General features: G+C 48.5%; 1 protein-coding gene, 1 long non-coding RNA gene and 3 pseudogenes across 3 annotated transcripts; 3 read left to right on the top strand and 2 right to left on the bottom strand.

The window, feature by feature from the left end:
• Positions 1-1,651: 1,651 nt before the first annotated feature.
• LOC136489521 (probable LRR receptor-like serine/threonine-protein kinase At3g47570) lies at positions 1,652-4,399 on the bottom strand (annotated as a pseudogene).
• A 633-nt stretch (positions 4,400-5,032) lies between these two features.
• On the top strand, positions 5,033-8,378 carry LOC136485610 (putative receptor-like protein kinase At3g47110; annotated as a pseudogene).
• A 1,914-nt stretch (positions 8,379-10,292) lies between these two features.
• LOC136489520 (serine carboxypeptidase-like 50) lies at positions 10,293-11,280 on the bottom strand (annotated as a pseudogene).
• Positions 11,281-11,287: 7 nt separating this feature from the next.
• On the top strand, positions 11,288-12,510 carry LOC136489519 (serine carboxypeptidase-like 50). Its single transcript, XM_066486129.1, has 3 exons — positions 11,288-11,320; positions 11,367-11,467; positions 11,505-12,510. Exons 1-3 carry the CDS (start codon positions 11,288-11,290, stop codon positions 12,508-12,510), a joined length of 1,140 nt encoding a protein of 379 aa, XP_066342226.1.
• Positions 12,511-20,085: 7,575 nt separating this feature from the next.
• Positions 20,086-20,984, top strand: LOC136485609 (uncharacterized). Of its 2 annotated transcripts, XR_010766502.1 has the most exons (3): positions 20,086-20,101; positions 20,181-20,360; positions 20,652-20,984. It is a non-coding gene; the product is annotated as an uncharacterized lncRNA (long non-coding RNA). The 2 variants fall into 2 exon arrangements; XR_010766501.1 differs by lacking the exon at positions 20,086-20,101 and having other exon boundaries at positions 20,119-20,360.
• The last annotated feature ends 542 nt before the right edge of the window (positions 20,985-21,526 follow it).

Here is a 21,526-nt window from a genome sequence, read left to right as displayed (position 1 = left end):
CGCGCTAGGGGGAACGTCCCTGGACAGTGGAGGCGCTGGTGCCCTGGGCACCGTCTGGCACAGAGTGGCAGCAACGAGAGCGGATGGTGGTGATGGTGGTCGGGCGTCGATCTCCATCTTCTCCAGCAGGAGGTGTGTCTGGGCCTATGCAAACATCGGGAACGGGCGATGCATCTTGAGGATGGACACCATATGGCGGAACTTGCCACTCAAGCCACGGAGGAGCGTGAGCACCAGCTGTCGCTCGCCGATGGGGTCACCGAACTCGGCGAGAGAGGTGGCCATAGACTCAAGACGGTGATAGTAGTCGGTGATGCTCAGGGCGTCTTGGCGGAAGTTGCGGAACTGTGTTTCGAGGAGGAGCGCGCCGGGCTCCCGCTGGTCGAGGAACTCGTCCTCGAGGTAGCACCAGGCACTGTGAGCGGGTCGTTCGCCAGCATCATCAGGGACTGCTGCAGATCGTTGGAGACAGTGCCATAGATCGACGTCAAGATGACACAATCTGCCTGCACCCATGCCGGTCGCGAGGGGAAGGTCTCATCATCGAGAACGTGGCGAGTCAGGGCATTTTTGCCAAGGACGGTGAGGAACATGCCTCGCCACTTGCTGTAGGTGTTCGTGGCGTGATCGAGGATGACGGGGATGAGGGCCTTGACGTTGATGACAGCAGTGGCCTGTGCCCAAAGGGCCTCATGGGCGCTCTCGTACGCGTCCAGCACGGCGGCGCGGAGACAGGCCTCCTCGGCACGACGTGCTTCTTCAGCGCGGGATTCGGCCTCAGTCGCGAGGCGACGTTCTTCGGCGGCCGCGGCGAGACGGCGATCTTCGGCTTCCTTGGCGGCGGCGGTGGCCGCAGCAGCGTCGGCGTCATCCGCCATCGGGAAACCAGCGGGGCAGGCGACATATCTTGTGAACCGGCTTCCCACTAAAACCCTCGCTTTTTCGACCCCTCACACCTCTCTTTATTCCACTCGGCCCTCTTATGCCCATCTTCGGGTTTTTGGCTGTGCCTGCTATCCCAACACATCATCCACGACACCTCACAAACTCGCCCCCGTTCCTCTTTATGTATTTTCCTTGGATATTCCTCGGAACACAAGGGCTATCGGTGTCTTGAACTCCAATCCAATCGCATTCTCATCTCTCGACATGTCATTTTTTATGAATCTTTTTTTCCTTTCTCTGCCATGTCCACCACGCCCATGGCATCCCCCACCCTGGATTTTTTAGTTGATGAACATGATTTTACCGCTCCCTTCCCTAGAGCCCGTGCTGTGCTTGTAGGTCTTCCACCGTCAGCTGCTGTCGTGCCACATGCTGTGCATGGCCCTGTGCACGTGCGTGGCCCTGTAGCTGCACCTGCAGTTCATCACCATCAGTGCATGGCCCTGTGCACGTGCATGGTCCTGTAGCCGCTCCGGAGCATGCCCCTGTGCCACAGTCACCTAGGCCACTACTGCCAGTTCTATTGTGCTGCCCCAACCGACCAGCGCTGCTGCCCCTGTGCATCCCGCACAGGCTGTTGCCAGCCGCACTGGCGCCTCGTCCTCCATGGCGCCTCCGAGTGCTGCCAGTTTTGCTGCCCCTGACGCTCGTGCGCAGGTTGTTGCCAGCGGCACTGGCCGCACTGCTGCCACCAGACCGATCTCCATCACCCCGACGTGTGGCAAGGTTGGCATTGCACAGCCCGTAGATCGTCTAAACCCCCACGCTGTGCCCATGTCAAAATTGCCGCGCTCTGCTCGGGATACTCTATCAGATCCCAATTGGCGTGCTGCTATGCAAGCTGAGTATGAGGCACTTCTCGCCAATGACACCTGGAGTCTTGTTCCTCGGCCCCTGGTGTCAATCTGGTAACCGGCAAGTGGATTTATCGTCATAAGCTGCTCGTCGATGGTTCTCTTGATCGCTACAAGGCTCGCTAGGTTCTACGGGTTTTACACAGCGCCTCGGTATTGATTATTATGAAACTTTCAGTCCAGTGGTCAAGCCAACGATAGTTCGGGTGATTATGTCCTTGGCCATCTCCCAGCATTGGCCCATTCATCAGCTTGATGTCAAGAATGCGTTTTTACATGGCACTCTGACAGAGACAGTCTACTGTGTCCAACCTTCCGGTTTCATTGACTCGTCCTGTTCGGATTTTGTCTGTCGACTCAACAAATCTCTTTATGGTCTAAAGCAGGCTCCTCGTGCTTGGCATACCAGGTTTGCCACACACCTCCTGTCCCTTGGATTTGTTGAGGTCAAGACAGATACTTCGTTGTTTACATATCATTGGGGCTCCGACACCACCTATCTGCTATTATATGTTGATGACATTGTTCTCACTGGCTCCTCAGTTGGGTTTCTTCAACATATCATTGCCGCCTTACAGCGTGAGTTTGCTATGATAGACATGGGCCAGCTTCATAATTTTCTTGGTGTTTCCATCGCACACTGTGACGATGGTTTATTCCTCTCTTAGCGGCAGTATACTCTGGCTATTTTGGAGCGCACCGGGATGAGTGCTTGCAAGCCTTGCAGCACCCCCGTCGACCTGCAATCCAAATTGTCTACAGATGGTCCTCTAGTTGCTGACTCCACACACTACCGTAGTTTAGCTGGTGCTCTCCAGTATCTGACATTCACTCGTCCAGACATTGCCTATGCCGTCCAGCAGATCTGTCTCTATATGTATGATCCTCGAGAGCCACACCTTACTGCTCTCAAATGGATCTTACGCTACTTACAGGGCACTCTGTCAATTGGCTTGACTCTACGCCCCTTGTCACCTGCTGAGCTTGTTGTCTATACTGATGCTGACTGGGTCGGCTGCCCCGACACTCGCCGATCGACCTCTGGCTATGCAGTGTTCCTCGGGGATAATCTGGTGTCCTAGTCCTCCAAGCGTCAACACATAGTCTCTCGGTTGAGTGCAGAGGCCGAGTATCGCGTTGTGGCAAATGGTGTTGCTGAAGCTTCTTGGCTGCGTCAGTTACTCATGGAGCTTCGCCACCCACCTCGCCGAGCCACGTTGGTCTATTGTGATAACATTAGTGCTGTCTACCTCTCCACCAACCCAGTCCAGCATCAGCGCAGGAAGCATGTTGAGATTGATCTCCATTTTGTTCGGGAGCGAGTCGCCCTTGGCCAAGTTCGGCTTCTTCATGTCCCAACGACATCTCAGTACACCGACGTCTTCACCAAGGGTCTCCCAACCTCTGTATTTCAGGAGTTTCAGCCTGAACGTTCATTGTGCTCCCGTTCTGACTGCGGGGGAGTGTTAGCACAATGTAATTATAGTAGGCTGATGTATTTATAGTAGGCTACCCTTGATTGATCGTGCCTGTAATCTTACCTGTGTGGTTGGCTGCATGCCACCCCGGCTATATGTACACCTATACAAGATATGAATGACAATGTATTCTAATCACGCTTACACTGCTAGTGCTGTTCTGCTAGTGCAAAAGCCAAAGAACAGAACAGAGATATACAGATAAGGGAGATCACTGGGCAGCTTCAGGCCTTGTTGCTCATGGATTTGATATAATCATTTTTTTTTTACTTTCTTGAGTGCCACTACAACATCGCTCATCGATAATCTTTGGTGAGGTGCGTCACTTGTGCAGAGCAAACCCAACTCAAATATTGGTGGAAAGAAGGGCTTCAGATTGCAGTCAGATGAGGAAGGACCTTGCAGGAGCTTCTCATCCACAACATGGACAATCTCTGACAGGAATGCTTGACGAACCCACTCCCTGATGCTTAGACCTCCTATGAACATGGGATCAGTGGGTCTCTTTCCGGTGAAGACTTCAAGAAGCATGATTCCAAAGCTGAACACATCACTCTTGCGGGATGCCTTTCCAAATGATCCATACTCTGCTCAATAATCAGAAAATCAAATATTACAACAGTTGAGTAATCAGAAGGAACTACAACGATCATACACACCACTCACAGGTATAGCTATAGTATAAGCTAGCGATAGTACCTGGTGCCATGTACCCAAGTGTTCCAGGCATACTTGCAGTGACCATGGAGCTGTCGTCACCCAATAGCAATTTTGCGATGCCAAAGTCTGCCACGTGTGCTATCATGTCGCTGTCAAATAGGACTGTTGCTAGGCTTCAAGTCACAATGCAGGACAACCTGGAAATGCTGATGGTGCAGATACTCCATCGCCATTGACATATCTAGCATGATCTCCAACCTCTTCAGGAATCCCAAGTTACTTGATGTACCTTCAGAGTGTAGGAGCTTGTCTAAGCTGCCGTTGGGCATGTACTGTAGCACGAGTGCTCTGAAGTCCAGGTTGGAGCATGTGCTTAGTATTCTTATCAGGTTGCGGTGTCGAGCCATGCGAAGCACATGGCACTCAGGCATCAAAGCTTCTAATGGCCTGTTCTAGTCGCATGTCTAGAACTTTTATTGCAGCAACCAAACCGTTCCTCAGTTGGCATTTGAATACTTTTGCAAGACTTCCAGTTCCCCAGAAGGTTGTTATCACTAAAGTTATCGGTGGCAGAAATGAGCTCATGGTAGGTAACTAATATTTGTCTTCCAGCAATTCCTGGATCAATGACAATAGCTTCATCATCCCCCTTGCTCTTAGCTTTCCTTCTAATGATTAGGTAGACACAAAGAACAATGGAGAAAAATGTAGCAGTGACAACTGGAAGATGGATAATTAGAAGGTCTCTTTTATTGAAACGATGGTACGTCATGTGGCGGACACACATAGTTGCCAAATTCGCGGTTCTGTTGGAAGCTCCCTATAAGATCCAGTCTCCCGATAAGTATGCTTATCGCACATGCATCACAATTCACTACGCAAGCAAAGTGCCGGTCACCGTACCATTCACCAACATGCAAGATGGTTGACTTTCGATAGTTTTTGCACCATGAAGGACAGGAACAGGCTGTTCTTATTTGGATCCTAGCCGCCACTGCATGCATTACAGCGGTGTAGCGTGTGTGGTGCACGTGGGCGGCAGATCACTGCAGTTATATATATCACAATTCACCTAACAGGGCAGACTCGGATGCGATGGCCATTCTAATAGTACTGGCCATCTGCCTCTCTGCTGCCCTCTTGCCGGGTGCGGCCGCCTCTGCTCTAATCACCAGAGCAACAAACGCTAATGGCAGCCACAGCGACCACGATGCACTGCTGGCTTTCAAAGGCGAGCTCGCTGATCCCACCGGCGTCCTTGCCCGGAGCTGGACAACCAACGTGTCCTTCTGTCGATGGCTTGGAGTCTCGTGCAGCCGCCGCCGGCAGCGTGTCACGGCATCTGTCGCTGCTGGATGTTCCCCTGCAAGGGGAGCTCAGCCCACACCTCGGTAATCTTTCCTTCCTCTCCATGCTCAAGCTCACAAACACCAGCCTCGCTGGCTCCGTCCCTCCCGAAATTGGTATGTTGCACCGGCTTAAGGTTCTGTATCTTTCCGAAAATGGCCTCACAGGCCCTATTCCAAGTGCCATAGGAAACCTAACGAGGCTTGAGGAACTTGACCTCAGCTACAATAGCCTGTCTGGGGACATCCCGCCAGGACTACTCCAGAATATGCCTAGCCTTGGGAAATTTTCTCTTGACAAGAATGAGCTAACTGGCCGCATACCTCTGTGCCTATTCAATAATACGCAATCTCTATGGTTCCTCAGCTTGATGAACAACAGCTTATCAGGTCCCGTGCCGCACAATCTAGGTTCCTTGCCCAAGTTGGAACTCTTGTACCTTGCGTACAATAACCTATCCGGTGTAGTGCCCCCAACCATCTACAACATGTCAAGGATGCAGGCGCTTTTTCTCTCCCACAACAATTTTGCAGGTCTCATTCCTAACAATCAAAGTTTTAGCCTTCCTCTACTGCAGCTCTTTGATCTCTCACAGAACAACTTTGTACGGGGTCCGATTCCGTCAGGACTCGCAGCATGCAAATACTTGAAATATCTGTATTTGTCACAAAATCATTTTGTGGACGTCGTTCCAACATGGTTGTCTCAACTACCACGTCTCACCGAACTTTCCTTGGCAAGAAATAACATTGCTGGCTCTATCCCAGCTGTTCTTAGCAATCTCACCCATCTTACTGCACTAGATATGGGAACCAATCAGCTAACAGGTCCGATTCCAAATTTTCTTGGGAATTTTTCGAAATTGTCACAACTTTTTCTGCAGAATAATCAATTCTCGGGCTCAGTACCACCAGCACTTGGGAACATTCCAGCTCTGAACCAGCTTCTTCTTGCATGGAATAATTTAGATGGTAATCTTAACTTCTTGTCTTCCCTTTCTAATTGTAGGAAACTCCAGGAACTTGACCTGGCCTTTAATTCTTTCATAGGGAGGCTCCCAGATCATATCGGGAACCTATCAGCAGAGTTAATTACGTTTACTGCAGATAATAACAAGTTAAATGGTAGGCTTCCACCATCATTGTCAAACCTAAGCCACCTTCAAACATTAGATCTTTCTATAAACCTATTCACAGGGGATATCCCAAATCCTATCGTGGTGATGCAAGAACTCGTCATGCTTGACGTCACTAACAACGACTTGTCTGGCCCTATACCAACAGAAATTGGTATGCTTAGGAGCTTACAACAATTGTATCTTCAAGGAAACAAATTATTTGGCCCTATACCCAACAGCATTGGCAACCTTAGTGTGCTAGAAGAAATAAGCTTATCCAGTAACCAGTTAAATTCATCTATACCAGCAAGCTTCTTCCACCTGGATAAACTTATCGATTTAGATCTTTCTAACAATTTCTTTGTTGGTTCACTACCGAGTGATGTTGGTGGGCTAAAACAAGTGAATTACATTGACCTCTCTTGCAACTTTTTTCGTGGAACCATCCCAGAATCATTTGCACAAATTATGATGCTCAACTTCCTAAATCTATCACATAACTCATTTGATGGACAATTCCCAGATTCTTTTCAAAAGCTTACCAACTTAGAATATTTGGATCTCTCCTTCAATAATATCTCTGGTACCATTCCCTTGTTCCTTGCCAATTTCATTGGCTTGACATCCTTGAACCTCTCTTTCAATAAGCTAGAAGGGAAGATACCAGAGGGAGGTATTTTTTCAAACATCACAGTCAATATCTTTGATTGGAAATGTTGGGCTATGTGGATCTCTCCCATCTTGGATTTTCTCCTTGTCATGAGGACTCTCACTCAAATAAAAGAGACCTTCTAATTATCCTTCTTCCAGTTGTCACTGCTACATTTGTCTCCATTATTCTTTGTGTCTACCTAATCATTAGAAGGAAAGCTAAGAGCAAGGGGGATGATGAAGCTATTGTCATTGATCCAGGCAATGCTGGAAGACAAATATTAGTTACCTACCATGAGCTCATTTCTGCCACCGATAACTTTAGTGATAACAACCTTCCTGGGCACTGGAAGTCTTGCAAAAGTTTTCAAATGCCAACTGAGGAACGGTTTGGTTGCTGCAATAAAAGTTCTAGACATGCGACTAGAACAGGCCATTAGAAGCTTTGATGCCGAGTGCCATGTGCTTCGCATGGCTCGACACCGCAACCTGATAAGAATACTAAGCACATGCTCCAACCTGGACTTCAGAGCACTCGTGCTACAGTACATGCCCAACTGGCAGCTTAGACAAGCTCCTACACTCTGAAGGTACATCAAGTAACTTGGGATTCCTGAAGAGGTTGGAGATCATGCTAGATGTGTCAATGGCGATGGAGTATCTGCACCATCAGCATTTCCAGGTTGTCCTGCATTGTGACTTGAAGCCTAGCAACGTCCTATTTGACAGCGACATGATAGCACACGTGGCAGACTTTGGCATCGCAAAATTGCTATTGGGTGACGACAGCTCCATGGTCACTGCAAGTATGCCTGGAACACTTGGGTACATGGCACCAGGTACTATCGCTAGCTTATACTATAGCTATACCTGTGAGTGGTGTGTATGATCGTTGTAGTTCCTTCTGATTACTCAACTGTTGTAATATTTGATTTTCTGATTATTGAGCAGAGTATGGATCATTTGGAAGGCATCCCGCAAGAGTGATGTGTTCAGCTTTGGAATCATGCTTCTTGAAGTCTTCACCGGAAAGAGACCCACTGATCCCATGTTCATAGGAGGTCTAAGCATCAGGGAGTGGGTTCGTCAAGCATTCCTGTCAGAGATTGTCCATGTTGTGGATGAGAAGCTCCTGCAAGGTCCTTCCTCATCTGACTGCGACCTGAAGCCCTTCTTTCCACCAATATTTGAGTTGGGTTTGCTCTGCTCAAGTGACGCACCTCACCAAAGATTAGTCGATGAGCGATGTTGTAGTGGCACTCAAGAAAGTAAAAAAAATGATTAGTATCAAATCCATGAGCAACAAGGCCTGAAGCTGCCCAGTGATCTACCTTATCTGTATATCTCTGTTCTGTTCTTTCGCTTTTGCACTAGCAGAACAGCACCAGCAGAAGCAAACTCTTGCACATCTTACCTACTTTCTCCTTAAACCCCTGTTAGTTGTTGATGCTTTCTCTTAGTTGTTGAGCACGGGAACATTTTTTTTTACGCTTACGTTGTTAAATTTAAAGAAAACAATAAAAATCTTATCCGAAGGACACGTGGATCCGGTTTTCGATGACTTGTGTAAGTCATTACGATTCACTATGGCAACCATTTTTTTTTGAGGATTTGGTAACTTTTTTTTTGTTGCGATTACGTAGTACCACTACCGGATACATGGAGCTTTTGCCGAGTGTCCAGGGGCACTCGGCGAAGCGCCAAAAACACTCGGCAAAGGGTTTGCCGAGTGTTACACTCGGCAAACGACAATCGGCAAACCCTTTTACGACAAACGCTACTTTGCCGAGTGTTTTTTGTCGGGCACTCAGCAAAGACGTTGCCGAGTGCCCAAAAACACTTGGCAAACTTTTTTTTAAAAAAAATAAAAAAAGGCACGCCGACACCATGCCGCACCACCAGCACCGCCGCCGCCACCACCATCCACGCCGCCGCCACCATCCACGCCTCGAGTTAATGCAAGTACCCAATCAGACCAAGTATGTAGGGGCACCAACCGAGGAGGTGACGATTTTACACCGTGGGACAGCGCGAGCCCCGGCCGCCCTCCTGCTCCCCGCCGACGCCGTGCTCAGCCCCAGCCCGAGCCGGCCGTGGGGCGTCGTGGAAGCGGCAGCGAAGGAGAGGGACGTCGTCGGCCGCAGCGCGTAGGAGGGCCGATGAGTGGACCCGGCGAGGGGCGGCGCCGTCCTCGCGAGCGTGGCCGTGGACTCCATCCCTTTCCACGAGTCCGTGCGAGGCGAGCAGAAGGGAGGGGCCGGATCCGGGGGCGGCGGGCCAGGAGAGTGGGGAGGGGTCGGCGCCGTCGGGAGAGAGGGAGGGGCGCCGGATCTGGGAGAGGATGGGAGGGGGCGCCGGGAGCGAGGGAGGGGGCGCCGACGAGGGGAGGGGGCCCGGGAGAGGAGGGGACGCCGGCGAGGGGAGGGGAGCCGGAGAGGAGGGGAGGGACGCCGGCGAGGGGAGGGGACGTCGGAGAGGAGGGGAGGAGCGTCGGCCGGGATTTGAGGGGAGGGGGCGCCGGCGAGGCGAGGGAGGGGAGGGGAGGGAGGAGGTGCGCGGTGTGCAGGGGAGGGAGGGGCGGTGTGCGCGGCAGTGCGGGAAAGGAGGAGGGAGGCGGGGTTTTATTTCCAGGAAAAAAAATTTCTTTGCCGAGTGTTGTAGATCTAGCACTCGGCAATTTTTTTTATATTTTTTCTTAAAATCTTTTTTCTAAAAAAAAGATTTTATTTCTTTGCCAAGTGTTCTAGACCTGAGCACTCGGCAAAGTTTTTTTTTCATTTTTTTTCTTCTCCTTCTTTTCCAGAAAATAGATTTTATTTCTTTGCCGAGTGTTTTTTTGACACTCGGCAAACCCTCTCTTGCCGAGTGTTTTTAGCATAGCACTCAGCAAAGAACTTAGTCGTCAAGTGCCCGAGGAAATACACTCGGCAAACATAAAAACACTCGGCAAATTTGAGGATTCCGGTAGTGTACAACGCAGATAGGCAGAAAGAGATAATTAGTTAGCACCATTTCCATTACATTGCGAATCATTCATATACTATTCCATATCGCGCGTAGATTTCACGTAGGAGAGAATGTTATTATTTACCTTCATTGATTGGGTTTGTTAAGTCTTTGAATGGTGTTGAACAACCTTATCCCTGATTTTCAATAGGCTCCATGTAGCAACGTATCTCTAAAAATACACGAAGAGAGTCATTATAATTGAAGCAAAAAAGGAAGAACACAATTCCTGAACTATAGAAACCAAGATGTGGGCTGTCTTGGCCCTAGCGCCGCCCTCACCTCGGCGTTGTTCATGAACTCGGCAGCACCGGCGAGCAGGGCCTCCAGCGACTCGTCCGCCACCGCGACGTCGAACAGCGACGCGAGCCCCGTGGCGGTGCGCAGCCACTACAGCACGCGGTACCACGCGTCCGTCGCCTCGCCCCACCGCTCCGCGACGGCCAGCGCCTCTGCCTCCGCCTGCATGACCGCGGCCTCGCGCCACTGCTTCGCGCCGATGAGGCCCGTGAAGTAGAAGACGTCGACGTGCGTGGTCACCTGCGCCACGGGGTGCACGAAGCCGTTGCCGATGACCACGCCGCGCAGGTGGATCCGCTGCTGCTCGGGAAGCGTCGGGTTGGTGGCCAGGATGAGCGCGCCGGCCGTGGGGATGGTCTTGACAGCGTAGCTCTCGCCGGTGAGGAAGAGCGGGCGGGCGTGGAAGGTGCTGCCATCCGGCTAGGCGGAGAGGAAGGACTGGAGGCTGGAGCGCGGCGAGGATGTGCTCCGCGACGACGGGCTGGGTCGTGGGGATGGCAGAGGGGGACGGCGCCGCGCTGTAGCCCGTGCCGAGCGGGCTCTCGAGGAAGAGGAGCCCGAAGCGGCGGTTCCACGCGTAGAGGTTGGGCGACAAGGGGAACGCGGAGGAGGAGGTGTTGGAGTCGCCGGACAGGGAGAAGACGTAGGGGCCGATCTGGAAGAAGTTGCTAGCGAAGGAGGATAAGCCGGGGCCGCCCTCGAGCCAGACGAGGAGCGGCGTGGAGGCCGGCGGGGTCACCGGGTCGCTGGCCTCGTAGAAGGCGTAGTAGAGAGATGCGTTGGCTACGGGGATCGGGAGGTAGCCGGACTTGGTCGGCAGGGCTTCTCTGGGGAATATGGTGGCCGCCGTGCCTGCAGACGCGGCAGTGGCGGTGAGGACGATGAGGAGGAGGGAAACCAGGAGACGAGGTGCCATTGGCATTGCCTGAATGCTTTGCACCATCAGAGAGAGAACTGGATATGTAGGTTGTGAGGTTGGCAGAAAAATCCTTGACAAAGGTGTTTTAGCCCCTACTAACAACCAGATTTTTTCCATGCTACTCCTCCTTCGTCAGCAACTTCTTCCAGATCGGCCCCTACGTCTTCCCCATCGCCACCGGCAGCGCCAGCAGCTCCAACGACATCCTCCTCCGCTTCCGCGTTCCCCTTGTCGCCCAACCCCTACGCGTGGAACCGCCGCTTCGGGTTCCTCTTCCTCGAGAGCCCGCTCGGCACGCGCTACAGCCCAGCGTCGTCACCCTCCGCCATCCCCACGTCCCAGCCCGTCGTCGCGGAGCACGTCCTCGCGGCGCTCCGGTCCTTCCTCTCGTCCCAGTCGCCGTCCTTCCGCGCCCGCCCGCTCTTCCTCACCGGCGAGAGCTACGCCGGCAAGACCATCCCCACGGTCGGCGCGCTCATCCTGGCCACCAACCCGGCTCTCCCCCAACGACAGAGGATCAACCTGCGCGGCGTGGCCATCGGCAACGGCTTCGTGCACCCCGTGGCGCAGGTGACGACGCACGTCAACGTCCTCTACTCCGCGGGCCTCATCGGCGCGAAGCAGCGGCGTGAAGCCGAGGCGCTGCAGGCGGAGGCGGTGGCGCTGGCCGTCGCGGAGCGGTGGCGCGAGGCGGCGGACGCGCGCGAGCGCGTGCTGTCGTGGCTGAGAAACGCCACGGGGCTATCCTCTCTGTTCGACGTGGCGGTGGACACGCCCCGGGAGGTGCGGGCGGAGCTCGGCGCCCGGGGCGACGCGCCGTGGGTGCTCAGCAGCCCGGATGTGGAGGCGGCGCTGCACGACGACGAGATGAGGAGCGCCAAGCCGGACGTGGAGGCGCTGCTGCGGGGGCCGGCGCCGTCCACGCGCGTGCTGCTGTACGAGGGCATCCGCGACGCGCAGGACGGGGTGGTGTCCGTGGAGGCGTGGCTGCGGGAGCTGGACTCGGACGGGCTCGCCAGGATGCCCCCCCGCGCCGTGTGGCGGAGGAGAACCGGCAGCGGCGGCGGGCTAGGACAGAAGCTCGCCGGGTACGTGCAGAAGCATGGCGCGCTCGTGCACGTCGTCATGTACGAGGCGGGGCACTTGGTGCCGGCGGCGCAGCCACGGGCGGCACAGGAGATGATCGAGGACTGGGTGTTCGACAAAGGCCTGTTCGGCACGGCGAGCACATAGACCATCTGATTTGTTGCGAGAGAAAAACACCGTTCTCACTGAAAAAACAAGCCGAAAAGTACAGATTATAAGAGAAGTGAACGGAGCTATATAAAAAATAATTATCACTCAATGGAGCTACATAAACACAAAAAATGTTATGTATAATATGCCCAAATTTTTGATAGATCTTTTTTTGTGAACCTGCTCATTCGCACGTGTTTCATTGTGAGGTACGGAGTTGCAAAATACAACTGACAGCCACAAGACGAACACATGAAAAGCATGCCACATAAGGTCCGCGAGTAATAACAAAAGTCAATTTTAAGCCGATTGTCTGGGCCACAATCCATACACGAGGAAGAGTATATTGTTCTCCCTTCATATGACATTTCATATCTTTGGATAGCATGGTATGAAACATACAATGGAAATGTTGTTTTTTGTAAACTCTATCTTATTATCGTTATTTCAGTGCCATCTTCAGCTCATTCCGCCACCTACTGCCATGGATGGTACCTGGAGGCTCTCATGCCTGTAGCATCCGGTTTTAAGAACAAAATCAGATACGCATCATATGTGAGCCTAGGACGTCAAATCTCACGTATAGCTATAAATAAGGGTAATATCAATAGACAATGCTCAATATATAACGTACTTAGTATAAAGAATATAACCTTAGACAGCAAACAGCGGAAAGACAACTACGATCTTTGGGTGAAGACTCCGATCCACAGGGACAACTGACTGGTTGATCACAAGCCTAACTCATTCAGACTAGCAATATGGTACCCATCCAAGATTTTTATTCAAATAATTGAAAAATAAAGCAAGCGTAAGTATATGTCGTACTCAACAAATATAACATGGGGTTCATGAGACTCAAAAGGCTGACACTGGTTTAACTGCGATTAGCTTTTAATAAGTCATCTTTTAGCAATTGAGTGGCAACAAGTTTATTCACAAGCCCACATAAACACATGATCATGTAAACATGAATAGTGAACAACATAAACAGTAATCATTAGTGTGCATCTTCATCATCAGTATCATCATCTTTAACCATTAGTGATCATCTATTCCGTAAATGTTCCAAGGCCGCTCGTGACCATGAGCACGGCTGATATACTAGTTTTACACTTTGCAGAGGTTGTACACTTTCACTGTGAGTCGTGGTTTATCCTTTCGCCTGAGGTAGCTAATCTCTTGACCCACTTTCAAAGAAGGTCGACAGGGTTCACTATGAAGCTTTTCAAAGGTTCGTCTAACAAGTTAGAGTCATTAGATTCACTCGGCAAACAGATGTAGAGCCCTTCTTCCCAATGGCACAATGACGTGCATCCTATGCACAAGGGGACAGAGGCCGCACTATACTCGATTCGGCAAGCCATTCTTACGCCAATAAAGGTAACCTCTAACAAGCTAGAAAATATCCTCATACTGAGCTAAAGCCAGAGCCATGTAGCCCTCACAGCTGTACTGTAAGTTCTGGATGATCACTTATAGATAAGTCCTTAGGGAGAGGAATCTAAAGCACCATAAAAACAGCCCAATGCTCTAGCCCCGTTGTTTCATGTTGCTAAAAAGCATCTTTCAATGTTTATTGTATATTTCAATAGTCAAGTTACAAGATCATGGTTGTAGTTGAGCACTAGCATCAACCTACCCAATGCAATACCCCATAGGTATCAAGGTACAAAGTAACAAAGTACTAGAAAATCCTTAGTGATAATCAAGGTAGACACATGCAGCATGAATTAAATGATTAAAGGTGTATAGAACAACAAGGAAGATCCCATGCTATACTTGCCTTAAACTCTGATCCTTCTTTAAGTCCAAAACTTCAATGAATTGCTTCTGGATTCACCGCGTATAGCTCATCGACTGGATATGATCATAAAGCACCACACAAACATCCATGCAATCATACACGAAGCAAACAATAGATCTAAATTAGAACAGTATACCAAACATAAAATCAAGATGAAAAGTTTGTAAAACGAATCTACGTCTCACTACGAACACACAGGCGTGAAAAGCACGCTAATCGGAGCTACGGTGAAAAAGATACATCTACCGATAGATTTGCTTAATACGTGGAAAAGAAAACTACATGCTTTATTTATTTTAACTATATAAATTCATATGTATAAGATATTTTATAAATAATATAAATTGAATTAAGTCAAATTTAGATTTGAATTATAAAACTAAGGTAAAACAAATCATATTTTCTTTATAAAATCTAGATGCATAATTATTATTCAAATTAGAGTTTAACCCATGAAATTCTAGAAATAGTGACATGATAAACATTGTTACTAACGCGTAGATCTCGTTGCAATGAATCTAGCACAACTTAAACAGGTCAAATCAGAGCTAAAACATAGAAGATATGAATTAAACAAGATTTTCTTTAATAAAATAATAGATTAAATCTAACCTCGAATTTTAAAAATTGAAAACATATCTAACAGTAGTAGTATGAACATGTAGATTATGGAATTACGAACCTAACGCAAGTTGAACGGATCAAATCGGAGTTAAAACAAAGAAAATATGGCCTAATGAAGATAGTGGTAATTTTATAAATATTTTAAAATCAATTTTGTGTTAAAAATAATTAAAAGCCGAGTTAAAGCAGTCCTATGGACCTGGCGTCATTTTTGGAAAAGCACATGGGCTGAAACAGAAAAATCTAAGGGCATATGTTGAATTGTTTTCAACGGAGGGTGGACTGCGGGTTGATTAGAGGAAACTGAAGGGTCTCTTTTGTAAAACGTCCGGAGCTGGCAGGGTTGACTCGGTTGTTGTCCACGTGGATGACGCGTGGCAGAAGGGGACTAGGGCACGCTGGTAGGCTAGCGGTGGACTGGCTGAGGTGTCACCGTGGGCAGGGTTCATGGGTCTACGGTGCACAGATTATGAATCGAAGGGGTATGCTCTAATAGAGATCGTCCAATCGAGATCAGACGGATGGGCCAGCTTAGGGATGAGTCCGGCGCCTGAACAGGGAGCGCGCGGTGGCTGCCATTGCCGGCATCGAGACTCTCGCCGGTGTTCACAGAAAAACGCCTACGAGCCATGCTACAGCACGGGGAAGGCACCGAGAGAGAGAGAGAGAGAGCGGAGCACGGCGAACTCACCTAGGAAGTTATCATCGACAGTGAGGCACGGAAGGGCACGGGTCACGGCAGAACAGATGGCGACGGGGCGCTAGGGTTCCACGGTGGTGGTGTGGCTTGAGGCGAGGCAGCGCGAGCTAGGGTTCGGTAGGGAGGCAGCGGAGTGCGGGGGCTCGGTATTTAAGAAGGCAGTCACGTAGGGCGGACGCTACCGAGAGATGTCGTGGCCGGGGCGGACTTGGATACCACAGAGTCCGCGTCGAACACGAACTGGAGGATAGGGACAGAGCTGACAGGCGGGCCCGGGTGGTCGGCGACAGAGGAAGATGACGATGTGCTCGCAATCTTTTTAAATTTTTATCATGGCACCCACATGCGATATCTTGACTTGTCGACAAGTTTCATGAATTTCAGACTCCGTTTTCATTTAATAGAATTTAAAAACTATTTGCTCACAAGTTCGTGGTCATGTCTCGACGTGAAGATGTGTGAAATTTTTGGTCTGTTTCTAGATACGGCCTCAACTAACACTTACTAACATGAATATCATTTTTGCATTCATGAATTGCCATTATTCGACACACTTGTAGTTCAAATTTGCATTTGTCGAAAAAATTCAAAGAAATTAAATAAACTAAAGAAATATAGCAAAATTTCATAAAATTATGCCAACTTTCAACATGTAGTCTCATTTTATGTAGGGAGGCTCGATAAAAAGTTTGAAGACCAAAATTGAAAAAAAATAAATAAGTTTGCCTAGTGTGCCAGCTAGACACTAGGCAAACTGGCCTCTTTGCCTAGTGTCTCATGGAAGACACTAGGCAAACTTATTTTTTATAGTGTTTACCTAGTGTTGGGTTATCGACACTCGGCAAAGTTAATTTTCAGTTTATATTGTTTGAGTGTTTTTTTATTTTAAAAAAAAAATCATAGTTCAAAAACATTCATATTTGCCCAGTGTCAGATCTAGGACATTAGGCAAATCAGTAGAAGACCGGTATTACCGGTAGGTCAGTTTTGAGCAAAAACACTGGGTACGAACTACCGGATGTCAGCCGGTACTACCGGTCATACCGGTACTACCGGTCAAACAGCGGTAGTACCGCTAGGTCATTTTTCCACTGTTTTGTGAAGATCGGAAGTACTGGTACTTACAACTGGTACTACCGGAGACACTTCGAAGAAACCCAGCAGTGAGGTGTGCCAGGTATTTACTCTATTTTTATAAATAAATTTTGCAGTTGAATTTTTTTTTGCCTAGTGTTAGATCCTGGACACTAGACAAAGCAGGATATTCAACACTTAACTTATCCTTTCACCCGAACCCGAACCCCAGGCCCAGAGCGCGCGAGCTCTTTCAGCGAAAAAACTTTTGTTTTGGTTTTGGAAGCTAACGCAAACATGAAACCGTACGCCTGGATAGCTGCTGCTATTCACACCAGGTGACTCGGTCACATGACCCGTTGGCCCAATCCATCCAACACAGGCGCATAGCCCCACCAGGCATCACATGTCTTCCACCCGCAACCCCATCCCACGATCCCATTGCCAAATCCCGCACCAAGCACTGCAAGCGGCGAGCGCTAACCCTAGCGTTGCGAGGAGAAATCCGTCTATGGCGGCGTCGCCGAGAGCGGACGTCGCGGCGGCTGCGGCACGAGGGCTTCGCGACAGCGGCGTCGCCGAGAGCGGACGTCGCGGCGCTGCGGCACGAGGGCTTCACGACGGCGGCAGCGGCTTCGCAATTGCCTCGCGCGGAGGCAGTGCAGGTAGGGGCGCGGGCCTTCCGCAGCGATGGTGCGAAGCACGGGGCCGCCCCCTCACTCTCGCGCCCCAGCACCCTGGTGTCCGGATCTGCAACGGTGAGCACTCAAGCCCACGGCGGCATCTCAGGTCTGCCATTCACGTACACCCAGCGCCAGGTACTAGTCCCAATCCGAGTACCCCGTCCCATCTCCATCCCCAGATGGATTTGATTTGTCTCTTGTCACCCTAGATAGCTGCATTGTAGTTCACAAACACTAGTATTACTATGAGTTACAGGTGTTGTATCTGAATGTTAACTTCAATTCGTAGTAAGCAAATTCAATTGGTAGAGCAAACTTGAAGAAGCCACAAATATGCTTAACTCCAGTATGCGATGCTGGATTTTCGGATTTTTCTTTCCTTATTTGTTTAGCATTTCAGGACGTATATTATATGCTTAACTCCTGCAAATTTAGCTATTCTCATTCTATGCCATTGCCTGTCCAAAGCTCCATGGCATCTTGTTAATAAAAAAAGGAACCTGGAATTTGCATGTGTAGCACCTGATCAATTCTTTGGTCATTGTAGCTCTGGTTCAACAGTAATACTTGTCTTTGTCAAGTCATTCCAGGTAGTGGATGCAGTATGCTTGATACAAACTACTTATGTTTCTTGACGCAAAAAGCAATAGGTTGATTTTATTTGGGGCTGCTCATAGTTAGTCTGACATTATTTTTGCCTCTACATCAGGTGAACCTGGTAGTAGTTGCGATGGTTCAGATTATACATAATTACACCTATATTATTTACAGGCTGCAGGTATTATTTACAGCCTACAAATTATTGGTCTACAACACAGAAATTTAAGATAGGAATTGTAATCTGGAGACTACAACAGAGAAAAATTAAGAATACACATTCCATGCAAACTTCTGTACAAAAGAAGGAACTCTGTGTTACTTGCTTGCTGCCAGTAGTTTGGATACGTGTATATACTAATTCGATAATGGTAACTGAAGATGTGTTGCTCTTCTGCCGGATTGGCAGCAAGATATCGTGATTCAGTCCGAGCAATTACTGTGTTATGATCTGGACCATAAGGAGGACCTCGTCGCCTACCTCGTTCCCGATGCAAGCCCAAGGAAAACTGGAGGTCAGAAGATTCCATATGCTCCTTTTTAAAAAAAAAAATTGGTTCCTCTCCTATTAGTACCCGTAGTGGAATGTTTGATGTGGAAGCGTAATTCTTTTGGTTGTTTGATACATGTGATTCGTTTTTATAGCCAACAACGCCTATCTAGTTCTAAAATTGAAGTTACTTTCAAGTGCTCGTGTGAGTGGCTAACATTTGAGATGGATTAGCGCTTTGTAATGATGAGCTGTGAGCAGGCTCAGTGTGTATGTACTAGATGATTTCATTAGTATGTTCACTTGGTCACCATTTTATCTTCTTAGAGTGTTCAAGTTATTTGAGCATCGATATTATTTCTTTAACCTTGTAAACTTAATAACTTATAATGGTTGAACTTGTATTTTTTCTGGACTAGTTAATTTGAGCTAAGATAAAGCTTTTGCCATTATTTCTTATGTTACCAATCGTTTTTTGGTTAAAGTTGTAGGTGCTGATATATTTTCTACAATTTCAGTTAAAGTTAGTGAAGTTTTCCTTAGAGATGGAGCCAGAGTATTATCTTTTGGGTGGACCTGCTAGTTATTTAAAAGATGGACTTGTTTCAGCTTGTGGTCTACTGTTCTGTAGTCCAGGAACATACTCTATGATTTTCCATTGTCAACTGAACTGACTTGGTTGCTCATTCAGAACAAACACTTATTCTTAATGGTTGTATGTTGCTCATTTGACTGCAATTAATATTGTACTTATGAAAGGATTAATGCACTGTCTTGATTCACAGCTAGACACAAGGCTAACCCATTTGTCTAGTAATGTCACTAGGAAGTAGGAACCTGTGATCTGTACATAAAACTTTGCTTCATGTACTAGACAGGCATGATCACAATTTGCCAGTGCCGGTTGGTTGTTCTATACTGCAACATCATTGATCTATTAATTGATGATACTTTATCGAACTAGAAGAACTATAACTGGCTTCTCTGTTTTTTACTTATGATATCTGACCAATTAGCATATTGGCTTCTCTTTTTTTCATGTCAGCACATATTGGCTTCTTTTTTTTTAATATAATGTGCCATTATATTAAAGTAAGATACCAATTTGCCTGTGCTTTCTGTTCACCGAGCAGTTAGTTTGGGTGGTTAGACCAAGGCTCTTTGTAAGCTTATTATGTCTTGTGCATATCTCCTATCTACGTCCATGGAAGAACAAGGCATCAGAGTTTTAGCTAGAATGGACATGCCTTGTGCAAATTAGCTAGAATGGACATGCCTGGTGTGTTAGCTGTTACTCTGCATTGTTTGAACGAGTTGTTTCGGACTCCTAAAACTAGTGCCTGGTGTGTTAGCTAGAATGGACTTGCATTCGTGGACATATCCATATAGCTGTTTTCAGTATATGCTTATTATGAAGACTAATTTGGCCATATATCTTCTAGTTTCTTTCTTGCTTTTTTCTCATATAGCTGTTTTCTCTGCATTTATGCAGGTCACAGCTCTGTATAGAACGAACTGATTTCTCAGTAAGACGGGAGCTATCAGCGAGGCAGATTTCTCTGTATAGATCTTGCCTGTTCCTATTCGCATTTGTTAATGTCAACGAACTCCAGGTAATTTCTGTTTTATTCGTTGCTTATTGATTTTTACATACCTTTGCCTTACTTTAACATTGGGGGTCAAATGTTGTAGGCCCAACTGCTAGAAGAAAGGAGGCTTCGCGAGGAGATGGAAGCGAGGGCGGTGGAAGAGCGGGAGGCCCAACGACAGAGGATAGAGGAGCTGGTGGGGTTCGTGTCCACTCTTGGCGCCGCTATGGGGCGGACCATGCCAGCTAGCCTAGTCTTGCCACTTCCTCAAGCAGCTACTCCTGTGAGTACCACTATATTACTTATTATGTTCCAACTTGACATAGGGCACACTAGAAAAAATATGCAATCTCAAACATACAATATGGTGTTGGTGGTGACGGCGGTTGTTGTTGTGGTGTGGTGGTGGCAGTTGTGGTGTTCGGGTGGTGGTGGTGTTGGTGGCGGTGTATTGATATGTATGTTCTTGACGGTCATCGTGCCGTTTGTTTTCTTGCAGTGGTTGGAAACCTCTCCGTGCAGGGGAGGTTCTATCGAAATTTTTTATTGACGGTATCCTTTTCATTTTTTTCAGCATCAATCGGGCGTGGCATCGAATCAAATTGGAGGGTCGCCGGCTTCACAGATTGGAGCGTCGCCGGCACCACAGCTTGAGCCGAATCAAGTGGAAGGGTCGCCGGCTTCACAGATTGGAGCGTCGCCGGCACCACAGCTTGAGCCGAATCAAGTGGAAGGGTCGCCTGGAGCATCAAACCACGGGCCTCTTCACCCTTGACAATCGTCGTGATCAGCTTGTTGTGAACTTTGTTAAGAAATTTGGTTGTGCACTTATGAACTTGTGAACTTGTGGCACATTTGGACTTTTGGTATGAACATGTGATATATGTGAACATGTGGTTCTTATTTATGATTCATGTGATATATTTGTGGTGTTTGAATATGATTTATATTTGTGTCGCAAATGGAATAATCAAAAAAAAATTCAGCTTCTGGTTACTTTGCCTAGTGTCAGGGGTCTGACACTAGGCAAAGGGGCCACACGTGGCACACCTGGGATCAGGCTTTGCCTAGTGTTAGGAAACTGACACTAGGCAAAGTAGGCAGTTTGCCTAAGGCTTTGCCTAGTGTTAGGAAACTGACACTAGGCAAAGTAGGCAGTTTGCCTAGTGCCGGTGGCATGACACTAGGCAAAGCTTGGCATATTTGTCTAGTGTAGGCGGCCTGACACTAGGCAAAGCTTGACATATTTGCCTAGTGTCGGACGCCTGGCACTAGGCAAACTTTGTATACTTTGCCGAGTGTCAGACCTCCGACACTAGGCAAAACGTCCGTTATGATTTCCATCGTTAGTGGAATACTTTTGCCGAGTGGTGTCCTTGACACTAGGCAAACACTTTGCCGAGTGTCCGAGGTTTGACACTCGGCAAAGTGCTCTTTGCCTAGTCCACC

The sequence above is a fragment of the Miscanthus floridulus genome, chromosome 10 (genome assembly GCF_019320115.1).
Source record: "Miscanthus floridulus cultivar M001 chromosome 10, ASM1932011v1, whole genome shotgun sequence".
NCBI lineage: Eukaryota > Viridiplantae > Streptophyta > Magnoliopsida > Poales > Poaceae > Miscanthus > Miscanthus floridulus.
Note: the sequence above shows the minus strand (reverse complement) of the source record. Positions and strands in the feature narration are given on the sequence as shown.

What these genes read in the sequence shown, in the direction of transcription:
- LOC136489519 (XM_066486129.1), top strand. Translation starts at nt 11,288, where the DNA reads ATGCTTTGCACCATCAGAGAGAGAACTGGATAT. An exon ending in TCAGAGAGAGAACTGGATAT is followed by an intron (nt 11,321 to 11,366) that starts GTAGGTTGTGAG and finishes AAGGTGTTTTAG; the next exon opens with CCCCTACTAACAACCAGATT. An exon ending in ATCGCCACCGGCAGCGCCAG is followed by an intron (nt 11,468 to 11,504) that starts CAGCTCCAACGA and finishes TTCCGCGTTCCC; the next exon opens with CTTGTCGCCCAACCCCTACG.